This window comes from Cimex lectularius, unplaced genomic scaffold (genome assembly GCF_000648675.2).
Source record: "Cimex lectularius strain Harlan isolate CLEC.00 unplaced genomic scaffold, Clec_2.1 scaffold6, whole genome shotgun sequence".
In the NCBI taxonomy this organism is placed as follows: Eukaryota; Metazoa; Arthropoda; class Insecta; order Hemiptera; family Cimicidae; genus Cimex; species Cimex lectularius.
In genome coordinates this window covers 454,589-468,122 of record NW_019392677.1, presented here as the reverse complement: position 1 = coordinate 468,122, position 13,534 = coordinate 454,589, and the positions used below count along the sequence as shown (strand labels likewise).

The window sequence follows — 13,534 nt, the reverse complement described above, 5'->3', positions numbered from 1 at the left end:
CGAGATGGGCAAGCTGCTAGGGATGATTACACTAAAATCCTCAGTCACCTTCAAGGGCAGCTTGTACCCAAACCAATATGGGAGTAAAGTTGGCAAATCCACAAGATGCATGAATATCGTCAGCCTCATGCAAGAAAAGTATGGGAATGCTGTTCGACATAGCAAGGCATTCGATAGTATGTGGTGGCCAGCAGTACTGGAATGGTATAGATGTTTCTCAAACAATGATTCATAAGCAATTACTTGCAAAACCAGACATCACACTTGGAGTGCATCAATGCTACTTACATAAGGGATATGCTATACAGTGATAGGCATCAATGAGCCAGATTGAGAGAGCTCTGGTGTATGAAGTAGATTGTTGATGGTATCCCTTGGAGTACACTTGTCTCATAAGTCATTCTCACCCAATTAAGAATAGACTATGCTTGACACTAATACTTTTGGGCTAAAGCCTGTGTCCTGCTTGCAGAAAAGGCTGATTGATGCGTCTAACATAATTGAAGGGTGAAATTCATTCAAATATTTTGATCTACTGTTCTGATCTTTGGAAGAAATATTGTATATAATTATGAAAATTTTCTCCCGTTGAGTAAATGTATTTATTAGCATGAAAGTATAGTATGGGAGGTTTAAAGACAGAATATTGACTACACCACCCCCTCAATTAAGCTAGTTATTATTACATAACAAGGGTGATGGAGGAATATAGAGTATTCCACCCACACTTTGAGTAAATATTAAGTAAGAATGTGTTTATGACTGTCGGCCAGATCAACAGACAAGCTGTGGTGTATGAAGAACATTGCTGATGGGTGTCCCTTAGAGGATCTGATTCGTAAGTCATCTTCACCCAATTGGCAATAGGCTATGAAAGGTTGACATACAGACACTTTTGAGCCAAAGCATACGCATGTGGTCCTGCAAGCAGAGAAAGGTTGCACAATATGTCCTCTTAATTAAGGGTACAATTCATTGGCTCCAATGCCACTTGATTTAATAATTGTGTTTAAGCACCTGTTCTGATTCTTGGAGGAAACGGGGTTGTTCTATTGTATGTAGTAATCATAGTCGTGTATACCCAGTTTGTATTGAGTGAATGTATTTATTAGCGTGAATATGTGATGTGAGAGGGTCTGTGGCGGAATAATGAGTACCCCATCGACGCTCAGTTAGGTTAGTTGTCAATGTCATAGAGAGGGGGCTTGACTCCACTGTGGAGTCATCTGCATTGTGTGTTTTAAGATGTGGAAGTCAATTTAGGTTTTACTTAAAATGAAAAGGAATAAATAAAAACTCAAGACTATTAATATACATTCAACAAATACAAAATTAATATTCATGAAATCATGTTCATACAAATTTTACTGTACACAGAAGGAAAAACAATATATATACAATATTTACTTAACTTATGTATACAAATAAAAATATATTTAAAGAACAATAATTTTTAAAAACTGCCTTCACTCGATACACACTCAACAGCCTTTAGCCGGGCAGTCCATTGTTACAATCGGTTGCTCACATTAAAAAAGAAAAAAAAAAAAAATCGCTTTACACTGGCAATCACCTCCTCCACAGCATATCTAGAGGTAACCAAGTTCCATCATTGAAACAACGATGAAATTTATCTAAAAGAGAAAAGTAAAAATCAAAAAAATTAGTAATGAGGATATAAATTTGTTTTGATGGGGATTTTCATTTTAAATAAACTTACCCCGTGTAATGATAACAGCCCACAGAACTCACTATACAGTCGGGTCGGTCTGTGGCGATATCACCGCTTGGCATGCAAAAAATTTGACATCACGATCTTTATCACTCTGTAACCTCTTCAATGTGGATAACAATATTTCATGGTGAGGATTTGAACAGTCAGAAAAATAAGCTGTAACATAATTTTGCTGGTTAGAAAAAAAAATGTTGGAAGTACAAATTTTTGTTTTGAAATGAATTATTTAAAAAAATATTTATAATTGTAATAAATGTCATAAAACTTACGTTGGGGTATTATATCGTTGGCGAGAGTTCTAGCGACTGTTAGCCTGACATTGGGTACACGATCCCAAGAGAGATCAAGGAGATGAGGTAGTACATCCCTGGCGAACATATCACCTGAGAGGACGCTCTCGGAAATGAGACGAGAACAGAAAAGTGCGAATATCTGCCTCCGGTTCCACCTTGGCGAATGAGCGAATTGCTGGGCCAGTTCGGCCAAGAGCGATCGCAGGAGATTAACATCGATCGAAACGTGTGAAACCAGCTCGGTGACGAGATGAAGCGAGACCTTACGCACTTCAGCCACCCTGTCCAGCAGGAGAGACTGCACTATAGGGGATAAATGGTGGCATGTATCAGCCGGTGAAAACAGCCCGAGAATCTGAAGAAGCTGCTCGGCTAGCTCCTGCCTGAATCTCCAGTAGCGTTTGTAATCCGTTTTTTGAAAGTATACTAGCCTAGGTAATAATGTATTACGCACTGCAGGCCTCAACAACTAGAATTAAAATAATAATTGTCTATTAAAATAAGCCAAAAATTTGCATTGTAAGGGTACAATTGAAATAATGCAAACCTTGAGGAATTGTGCTAAATGTCTGAGTGCACCTATCCTCACTTCATCCACATCATTGATGAAGTCTTTAAAAATAGGTACAAGGTCCCGAGTAGTCAACTCTTCTCCGATTAGTTCAGCCAACTCGTGTAAACTACTTGCTATTATTTTCCTAACTTTCCACTGAAATAGAGAAGTATTAAAATAATAAATAACATCTTTATTTGTTAAGTTTGAAGACATACCTGAGTGTCTGTTGCCAGATGTTTGCATGCAGCCTTGATCAAGTCCCAGTTCTTTGGTCCAAGGGTAAGAGCGACCGCAGGCAAGTTATACGCGCAATGTTTGGCAGTGTTGTATATGACTCTATACGGTTCACTAGACATGGAGACAAAATGGTGTAAAAGGTCGCTTGGTACTATTTCTTGGTCTCCATTTTCCTTTTCTGATTCTGAAAAATTATATCACATGCAATTATATTGAAGTACTGGTTTGAAACTTTTACTAAATGATCAACAGTAAAGCAAAACACACCTTTTTGCGATTTCTCAACTTCATGGTAATCCAATGATCGTAATTTACGCTAAAAGTTAAAAAAAAAAATAAATAAAAACAGTATTAAACCAAGGAAATTAGAATAAGATTTTACCTACCGTAATAGAAGAACACAGGTTGGACTGAGGTGAATGGCTAATTTGGAAATCTAAGCAGCTAGGAGATGAAGGATTGTTATTATCTATTGATTCATTACCAAGATCATTATCAATATTAGGTAGTGGGTCCCTCCAATATTGAAATTGGTTGTAAAGTTCATTCTCAGGATCTTTGTAACCTAATCCACTTCTAAATAAACAAAAAACAGAGTTTATATCTTGATTATATTAACTGCAACTATTAACAACTAACTTCAGAGGGCCAGTTGATCCTTGCGCATTGTTGTAACCATCCAACCAGAATGTGTTAAAGCTGCATACGTCAGAATCCACCATTCCTAACGATATGTCCAAAAATCCTACCGATGAGAAAACCATTTCAAGATTTTTAATATGATCTTCAACTGTTTGGTCTTGTATGAGAAGAGGGTGTTTGGATTTCGCCGAATTCAAACTAAAAGCATGTTTTTTGAATTTATTTACAACACACCAATTCAAACTGCAATTCAACTATGAACTCTTAGAATTTAACAAAAATGAATCAAAGTTTTCAGATTTTTTTTTACAAATAAAATCAGATACGAGATAACAAAGCTATTGAGCTTACTTGAATTCATAGCCATCCTTATACTTGAGAACTAGATCGCCAAACTGGCAGTAGCCAAGAGATACTATGCTCGGCTCAGCAAATGTGATAATAAAAGGGCCCAGACTTAAGAAGGCGGCAACTCTCACACATTGCATCTTATCTTTCAGAAGGTTGGCAAACGCTGGTGCTAAACTATTCTTCCTGGTCTCAGAGGATACGACGCACGATACAGGAGTGAATGACTCGGCACAGGACTTTCGGATCATCCACTCTGAATCCTGGCAGAGGGCTAAAAAACTTGGAATCTTAAAACAAAACGTATACAAATGTGTTAATTCTCTTTCGAGCAGCTCTCTCATGGCGATTAATAACAAAATCCAATTACCAAAACTGTTTCAATGACCTCCGGCTGAACAATTGCGCAGACATCTCCAAAATGTGATGCGCAAATATTTCTAGCGGTGGCATCAGAGTCAGTTGACATGTTCTTGAGCACAGGAATCAGCAGACGCCCAATGGTCTCGCTACCAAGCCATGGTGCCATTTTGCTCATTAACTGTTTACAAATGCAAAGAAAAACTGAACTTCAGGCCTTCATTTAAAAACGATTTTTTACAAAATGGGTTTATTATAATAAATTAAAATAATCAGCACCCAATACAATTAGACATGAAATATAACAACACATCTAAATACATAAACTAAAACATATTTACAATAACAATTGATTATATTTTGTATGTTTTCTAAATAAGTTATATAATTATCAAATAATACAAGTATATTGCATATTAGTTAAAAAACTTACATTTTGTTTATAATAGACTAACAAATTATTCTATCTGCCACTGTTTATTGACTAATAATTAATAATTATTGCCACTGATCATATGTATTATTCAACTCAAATTGATATGTTTAAATTTTTGTATAAAATTATAATTTGGAGCTTTAACTGAACAATTTATAAACAATAAGAGTGAAAGTGAATGCAAAATAACGGTTAGCTTTTTTTAAAATAATTTAAATACTCTGAAATAATGTTAGTTTTATGAGCTGAATAACATAAACAACACTTATGGTTTTAATAATGTAAAACAGAGATTACAGTCTGTTCAGCGCTCATCAAAGCTGGCTGTGATATGAGTATGAACATAGTTCACAGCCACTTTGATGAAAGCCGATGAGACCTTCCAATTAAAGTTCTCTTCTCTTCTATTTTACACAAGTACATTTATCCAGATCCTCTGGACTGTCGCAGCCAAAAGGCCGAAACACCGCTCATCAAAGCTGGCTGTGATATGAATGAGAAAAAGGGGAAAACACATACAACAGCCACTTTGTGAGACGGCGTTGGGACCAATGAGTCTAGTCGGTACAGCACGTGTGTCGGAACTCATGGAAGGACTCGTCAAAAATGGCTGTGATATGATACAATACACATTTCACAACCACTTTGACTGGCACCTCCATAAGTTATGACGTCCCCTCCATCCCATTTTTGCCTTCTGGTGTGTTTCTTATTACATTCAAACTGATGGTTTATAGAGTAGTAGAGCCTATCAAAGTGGCTGTGATATGACATAAAGCATTTGCACAACCACTTTGACGACCCCAACACCCCGATAACAAATCTTCAAACGATCCTCCCATGCTCGCAGTATAAACCTGTAGTGTCAGTGCTCATCAAAGCTGGCTGTGATAGTTAATAAGTACTATGACAAACCGGCTTTGATGCCACCGACAACAGGTCGATTCCTTTACTTTTAGTTCTTTGCTGAATAGTATCGACGGTCCTCGGATATGGACTACATGAAAGACAAGATAGTGAGAGGTAATTCACATCTCACTACCCATGTCTTTCACGCAGGCCTACATCCTCTTTCTGTTTTTAGTTTAACAAAATAAAAAAATAAACTACAGTCTAATATAGAAATTATTTGCCATATTTATTTTCAGAAATAAATTAACATTTTGATTGCCGATGTAGTACTATGCAAGTGAAGGTTGCCTTAACCCTCAAAACTAGCATTTTATGCCTGTGAACTTTTTTTTTATATTGCCAATAAGCTTTTACATTTGTTTTGTTTGGTGTTCTCATTTTCCTTCCGGCACGTGCTTAAGGTTGTTAATGATTTGTTTTAAGAAATAATGATATCGTTATACAAATTATTTATAAATGCTTTTTTTTCTTCAGAAAATTAAAAAAAGAAATGCTTGCAGGTTTCTTGTTTTTCCTGTGAGAAACTTACAATTACAATATACCTAAGAAAATAAAATACTTAGATATCAAAACAAACCAAATTTTAAAACAACGGTTTAAGCGTTGGCACGGCGCTCATTACTGCAAGGTAAAGGTCCTGGGTTCGAATCTAGTGGCCTTGCATTCAAACCTGATATACTTACAAATAAAAATTTTTAAATACCAGTACCCCGAGGGTTCATATAATCTGGTAGTTGAACTAACCTTATTTATCATTTAAAAAAAGTCTTTGCCTACATGAAAAAAGTGTCACAAGCGGGATTCGAACCCACAACCTTCGGCTACATATGCCGCTGCTCTAACCACTTGAGATATCGGCGTGTTAATATAAATAAACATAACAACAATACAGTTAAAAAGAAGAAAGCAAAAAATCAAGAAGTGCACTATAAATTTACTCTGATTGAGTGCTACAGCAAGGCTTATAATTATATTATTGAAAGAACCTCATAAAGTTCGTAGAAACATTAATTCCTATGAATTTAATGGGGTTCTTTCAATAAGAGGTCATTCATTATTGCAAAAGTTTTGTAAGTAAAATTCACCTATAAATAATGAGCTACATCTGCAGTCAAATTAACATTATGTGTGTGTTTTAACCAACATACAAAAGTACAGGTTTTAATAGGTTTATCTTAATTGCTTCTATTATATAATATAACCCGACGTTCATTTTTATATTAAGTTTGTGGACATACCTTGATTGCATTGCCAGCTCCATAGTTAGCTTTAGGCTGGCTCAAACTCTCCTCCAGGATAGGCCATATATCCGACAAAATATATTCTTGTCTGATGAGATTATGCTCAAGGAGGGCCAACAGAGCTGTTTCCCCGGCTTTGGTCACCTGTAAATTTCATTTGAAAAGGCAAAACCAAAAAATTATTAATTTCTGAAGAAACTACGTTGTTTTTTTTTAATTTACCGTTATATTGGAATAGACGAGACTGCTGGCGACGGTCGGAAGGAGGTGGGACTCTATCAGGGACTTGAGACGGCCGTGGTTGTTGGGCTCCTCTGAAAGGATGACCGCAATGCTCGGCACGTATTGGAGGAACTCGCATTTGTACAGTTCATCTACAACGGGAAACGCCTGTGAGAAAGTGATTTGTACGAAAGGACGCGCGCGCGTCGTGTCTTTGTACGTGCGTGTTTACGTGCGTGTTTGCCGGCGTCCTGTCGTCCTCGTTCGTAGTAGGGGCGAGAGTAAGTGGTGAATGGGGGGAAAGGGACTCTCACGCTCTCTCACTCGACCCGTGTTCCTCTCCCTCTGTTCCAGAGGGAGGGGGAACGAGATCAATAACAGATCCCCTCAAGTTCACAACACATTTTATATACAACATCCGAACCTGCTACATTGTCAATTTACTTTCACCGGAGGACTTTTCCGCTTTATCTACGTCTGTATGTAAATAGTATAAACACAGACAAACAAATCGTTTGAACTCAACTAAACAGCGATTAATTATTAATTCTGTATATCTAAAGGCCTCAACTTAAAACCAAAACATTGTCTAGTGCCTGGTGATTCTGGAAAAGCAAAACAGATTACCTAAAAGTTCCCGGACTTACAGGCATAGAAGGAAATGTGACCAACAAGCCACGAAAGGGGCCACCCTCTCACCTATGGGACCAGAACCACAACTAAGTACTCAGGAGTGTGTGCTTAAGTTGGAACTAAAAAAATGGATTGATATAGAAAAACTCAAAACACTGGACAAATACTCCATGTATAAAGAGGAACGCGAAAGAACAAAGAAGGCCACTGCCATCTTAACTATCACCTTAAGATGGGCCAGGCTGAGACGGAAACATGTCGGCTCTGCCATGAGGAAGCAGAGGCATCGGTAAAGTGTCGGCCCGTTTACGGTACAGCCAGTTCTCAAACACAAGGAGATCCACGAAGAGCACCAAGGAAGTGCTTAGTTTTATACGGAATAGCGCACTTTCAAAGGTATGGCTATAAGTTTCACAGTAGATCTGGTTTAGGTCGCAGTGGAGGAAATAATTGTATTCTGCATCAACCACCAATAAACCATTAAAAAAACTAAAACAGGACTCTTCTATGGATGTCCTCCAGTCCTATCACTCAATTTATACATCATCAAGAAAGACAAGGTTTTTTTGTTTTTTTACGAGGGTTCACAACAGCAGAGGTCGTATAAAGCCCCAGGGTGACGGTGTTTTTGAAAAAAAAGTTAAGTCGCGTTCGAATGCAAGGCCGCTGGATTCGAATCTGGGACCTTTACCTTACAGTGATGAGCGCCGTGTCAATGCCTAAACCATTGCGGCCCCCGAGACTAGGTTAATTTGAAAATATAAAAACCCAAATATTAAAGCGATAAAAATTTTACATATCTCCCTTAAAAGTTTACGATTTTAGAAGCGGGCTAGTAAGCTAGTTCGATAGTGATGATGACAAAAAATCTTTCCACACGCACAGTAGCCAACTAGTATTTTCTAGGCACTGAAACCAAAACCACCGTGCTAAACCCAGCTAGTTCACAAACAATTATGATGACACATGGCACCTACTACAACCTAGTAGCGATTAAAGTAGCTCGGCTAGTCTATAGTTTAGATATTTTTGTAAGATTTTAGTCTATAGATCGGCGGCAATCAGAAATGTACCCATGGTACTATATAGCTTTTACTATATAGTCATAGAGTTTTAGGTATGTTTGTGTTGGGTGTACAATGGCAATTATATATTTAATATCTAGAGTTGCCCACAAACTACAAAGCTATATATGAACCCTCCGGGTTTTCGGTGTTTTTGAAAAAAGCCGTCAAAAGATTCGGGTGAGGAAAGCCGGATGCGAACCCGAGACCATTTAGCTTACAGTGAGTCCTCGTGTCATTAAGTTGCGAAACATTTTGAAACACATTTTCGAACTGATTCTCTTCTGAATTTTGCTTTTCGCTCGAGTACATTTTGGTTGTAATCTAATTTATAGATAATCGAACAAATCTAGTGTCATTAACGTGCCAAAATCAACAAATTTCACTCACTACGCTTGGCCTGTAATGAATTTTAGAGTCTTTGAATTCCACCTAATTCCCAATGACCTATAAAACTGGATTTTCTTTACCAATTTTCTTTATGTTGTGTAGGCCAATGTATCACTACAGAATTCCGTCTTTTCCTTTGAGTCTTGGGGAGAAGAAAAATTTGTACTCCGTTTAATCCAGAAATTTCGACAATCAGGGTGGTTCTCGGAGTTGACAAACTGCTGACAATTTCTCACACAAGGAGAGCAAAAAGTGAAAAGTCGAGTTGAAAAGTTTTCCCCTCAGTACAATTTTACTGCTGGTTCAGATGGCGTTAAGTAATTCAATTAAAGCGGCTCAGAAAATAAAGAAGTTGTAAAAAAAAAAAAAAATGAACTTTTACAATTAAAATCCATAGTGACTTCATTGGCCTGCGCTTAAGCGGAACGTTGGTTTTTCTAAAATATATATTGTACTAATGAAAGGTCCAAAATATTTCAACAAAATCTTGAAAAGAAAAGGGGTAAAAATTAAACATGTTCAGTAGGTGAACAATTTTCCTGGGAAGAAAAGAAATAAAGCAACTGGAGGGTTTCGCAAATATCTGAGTCATTTCCATTTACACCACGGCCTATTGCAGGCCTTATTCTTAGATAGTCATAATAAATTATAATGCATCTTCGTGAATCTTATACAATAATAGAACACTATTGAGACTAGATTTTTTCTTTTCTGTCTTGTAAAAAGAGGCTAAAAAGAGCATTCTGATTTTTAAAATTGCCTAATGATAACAAATCAACAGCACCAGGCGTAGACCAGTGGCACCCCTTGGAAGCTTCTGGGTGAAAGTTCGTTGAGATAGAAAAAATAAACCTATAACTGCTTTTTTGAAGCTTACAAATGTATGACAACGTAATATTATATAGACAAATATCGTATAAAATAAATAATAAAGTACCATCTCGCCATCAGATGGTAGACCCAAGAAGCATGCTTGGGTAGAGGAAAAAAAGCCAAATCAACAGGAAAACCATCGTCGTCATCAGATGGTAAATATATAATCAAGCAAGCTTAGGCAGAGGATAAAAAGCCAAATCAATAGGAAAACCATCGTCATCAGATGATATTGTAGTATGAAGCGTTATTTCGGCGGAAGGCAAAAATACCAAAAAGAAAATTATCACAGAAGGGAGAAATAAATTAACATAATCTGGAGAGGGAAAGAGGAGAGGGAGGGGGAAAACGAAGTAGGCAGGTAAAATATTTGCATCATGTGGACTCCACATAACGAGAAGAATCTACAATTCACGTTTAAACGATTAAGAATTTGAACACCAGTGATATCAAAAATAATAACGTTAAAAGTTCCAACAGTTCATACCTGCTGTATAATTGGGTCACTTATTGGGTCCGCCTTCACCCGCGGGTTTGTTGAACCTACTCAAACGCGTTTCGGCATTGCGCCATCTTCAGTGAGAAACTCCCGTTCCACAACAGTTCCAGACCCAGTAAGTGACCCAAGGCCGGTTCAACATGAGTTCACCGACTCGCCGATCAACACCCAACATCAACTTTAATTCTTTTCTATGTTAATGGTGGACCAACCAATCAAGAAAAAATGAAAGTTTGACGCAGCATTTTTGTAATGTTTGAAATCGTTGCTGTAAAACTTCTTCTAAATTGAGACTTTTGCCCTTTCTTTAATTTGGTAAGTAAAAAATTTAGATCCTAATCTTTCCTAATTACCTTACCATAAAGCGTCAACTGCTTTCCTTGATGATATACCCTTCATTAGCCAGTTTCCGTCTGAGAAAGCTCGCATTTTTCTTTTTTATTCAATCTTAAATCTTAAGCCTGATTGAAATTATTATTTAACAAAAGGAAATAATTAGTGTCGTTCAAGAGATAATTGTTGGATGTCACAAAAGTTCAGTAGGACCACACAGAACCCGATTCAACAAAATTGACCGGTAATCCCTCACGAGAAGGAAGAACTTCAAAATGGAGGTTTTGAGGTCAGATGCAGATTCCCCCTATCGACATTTACAATTGGCTTTCGAATTCCTGTTTTTTTTCCCCATTCCGATAACAGGAATTATTGAGAATTCAAGATGGAGAAAAGAAATTTAGCAATTTGATCGAGGAGTCGGGTCAATTTCCGGTTCGAATATATTTTTATTTTATCTCAACGAGACAGAAAATTACTCAATCACCCAGAATATCACAAAACTCCTTCATTTATTTCGGATTGGCGAAATGATCAAAGAGTTTCCATCTTATTTTCACAAAATTAAGTCGACTACATCATGTGAAAGCTGTAAGAACAAGTAATTGTAAATATTATTGAAACATGAATTATATTAGGAAAAGCATGAAATCGAAAAAATTACAATTATGCCCGGATAATTCGATTGAGAATTAATTTTACATCAAGATGTCCATAGGATTATCCGGGTTAAACAACTTCCCCAAAAACAGGATTTTAAACGAATATCATGGGGATTTATTATATAGATTTGGTAAAAAAATACGGTACCAAACAGATTGGTGCCATCACACACACACACACACACACACACACACACACACACACACACACACGCACACACAAATATACATAAATACGTATAGATTAATAATAGATAGATTAATAAGCCTAGCAGAGATTCATAGAGATAAGAATTGTTTTCCTAAAATACAAACGTTCAAAGTGTAATAACCTCTGAATAATTCTCTTGCATTATTTTATTATTAAAAATAGAAGTCAGTTAAATTATTCGTAATTAAATCAAATACGTATAAAATATAAACATTGGTACGTTTCTTAGACTTTTTTCTTTTTCTTTGCTGACCAATATTAGGAACGCAATTTTATTCTTCTTTTTTGTTATATATTTTTCTGCTTTAGTAACCAATATTAAGGAATCGTATTTTTTTTCACTTTGCTAACCAATATTAAGAATGCTATCCTTTTTTTTTTTTTTTTTACATTTTTCTACTTTGCTGACCAATATAAAAACACCATCTTCTTCTTTTTTTTTTGTTATAGCATTGTTCTCTTTTTTGCTAACCAATATTAAGGATGTAATCTTATTTTTTACATTTTTCTACTTTGCTGACCAATATTAAGAACACAATCTTCTTTTTTGTTATAGCATTTTTTTTCTTTTTTGCTAACCAATATTAAGGATTCGAATTTTTTTTAAACTTTGCTAACCAATATTAAGGATTAATATTTTTTTTAAATTTTTCTAGTCTGATGACCAACATTAAGAACGCAATTTTATCTTTCTTTTTTTGTAATAACTTTTGTTATAGTAATATAGTGGATTTTTTAAAACTTTTTTCTACATTGCTTAACCAATATTAAGGATGCAACTTAATTTTTCTTTTTTTCTTCTTTATTGACGAACATTAAAAATGTAATCTTATTCTTTTTCATTTTCATTAAGAACGCAATCTTATTCTTCTTTTGTGTTATAACTTTTTTTTTACTTTTAGGATATTAAGGATTTTTTTTACTTTTTTCTATCTTGAATAACCAATATTAAGGATGCAACCTTTTTTTTCAACTTTCTTGACGAACGTATGTAATTTTATCTTATTCTTTTTCATTCTTCTTATTTTGTTAAATGACTTAATAGTTACAACTTTTTTTGTTAACCAATATTAAGAATACAATCGTCTACTTTTTTAAAACATTTAGGGCGAAATATTCAAACCGATTTTAAAAATGTAGTTCGCCAATTTTTAAAGTCAGACGTGTTCAACATGCCTCTTACTATTGTAAGTATAACGTCAATTTTTGAGGGCTGGTTTATAAAAGATGTCGGTTTGAACAATGGTTGTCATTTATTAAATTCTAGTCTCCAATTGTGTAAAAGTAATGAGAAAATTTGTCAACATAAAATAAGAATTTTTTTCTGCGGGTCGTATAACCCGAAATTACTGTTAAATCGATATCTAAAGGGATTTTTTTAAAACAAAAATCATGAGTCGCTACTCTCCTTTCTTCCACGCAAGAAACACTGACCTATTATCAAAACGAGCCTATTTATTGATGGACGACGACATATCCATATAATAAACGGAAATAGAAATTAAATCTATCAGCGTTGCTTTAATGTCCTGGCTAAGTTTGCTCACCCTCAGATAATGGGAGATCAAATAAAGCACCCGAGATACCGAAGTGATTCACGTAAATTCACACCTTTAGTCAATAACGGGCCCTCCCCTTGACCGAAAACCTCTCGTCGCCGGATAAGCTTTCGTGAACGAAATTGCAACAGGGCTTCCCAATGATGAAGAAAGACGCTGATTTGGAAAAAGGGAAATCATATGATTAGATTTTATAAACTTGTCTTATGGTCTTATGATACGAGACAGACCCTGGAATCTACACACACACGCACACGCACACACACAGACCAATAGACGCCAGCCATAAAAAGAAATAAATTCACCTGAAAAAAATAAAGGGTAGATG

The 13,534-nt window shown here is 35.9% G+C and overlaps 1 protein-coding gene across 3 annotated transcripts in view; it reads right to left on the bottom strand.

Moving 5' to 3' along the window:
• Positions 1-1,315: 1,315 nt before the first annotated feature.
• Positions 1,316-13,534, bottom strand: part of LOC106673830 (serine/threonine-protein phosphatase 4 regulatory subunit 1-like) — a 226,181-nt gene continuing 213,962 nt past the window's right edge. For all 3 annotated transcript variants that reach the window (XM_014406143.2, XM_014406142.2, XM_014406145.2), the window contains 12 exons: positions 6,983-7,134; positions 6,758-6,904; positions 4,182-4,352; positions 3,815-4,101; positions 3,461-3,661; positions 3,208-3,397; positions 3,089-3,137; positions 2,800-3,005; positions 2,576-2,737; positions 2,005-2,497; positions 1,721-1,891; positions 1,316-1,634 (listed from right to left, as the gene is read on the bottom strand). In XM_014406143.2, coding sequence (XP_014261629.1) covers positions 1,752-1,891; positions 2,005-2,497; positions 2,576-2,737; positions 2,800-3,005; positions 3,089-3,137; positions 3,208-3,397; positions 3,461-3,661; positions 3,815-4,101; positions 4,182-4,352; positions 6,758-6,904; positions 6,983-7,134 — 2,198 coding nt within the window. In that variant the 3' untranslated portion in view covers positions 1,316-1,634; positions 1,721-1,751. The remainder of the gene's footprint in view (positions 1,635-1,720; positions 1,892-2,004; positions 2,498-2,575; positions 2,738-2,799; positions 3,006-3,088; positions 3,138-3,207; positions 3,398-3,460; positions 3,662-3,814; positions 4,102-4,181; positions 4,353-6,757; positions 6,905-6,982; positions 7,135-13,534) is intronic.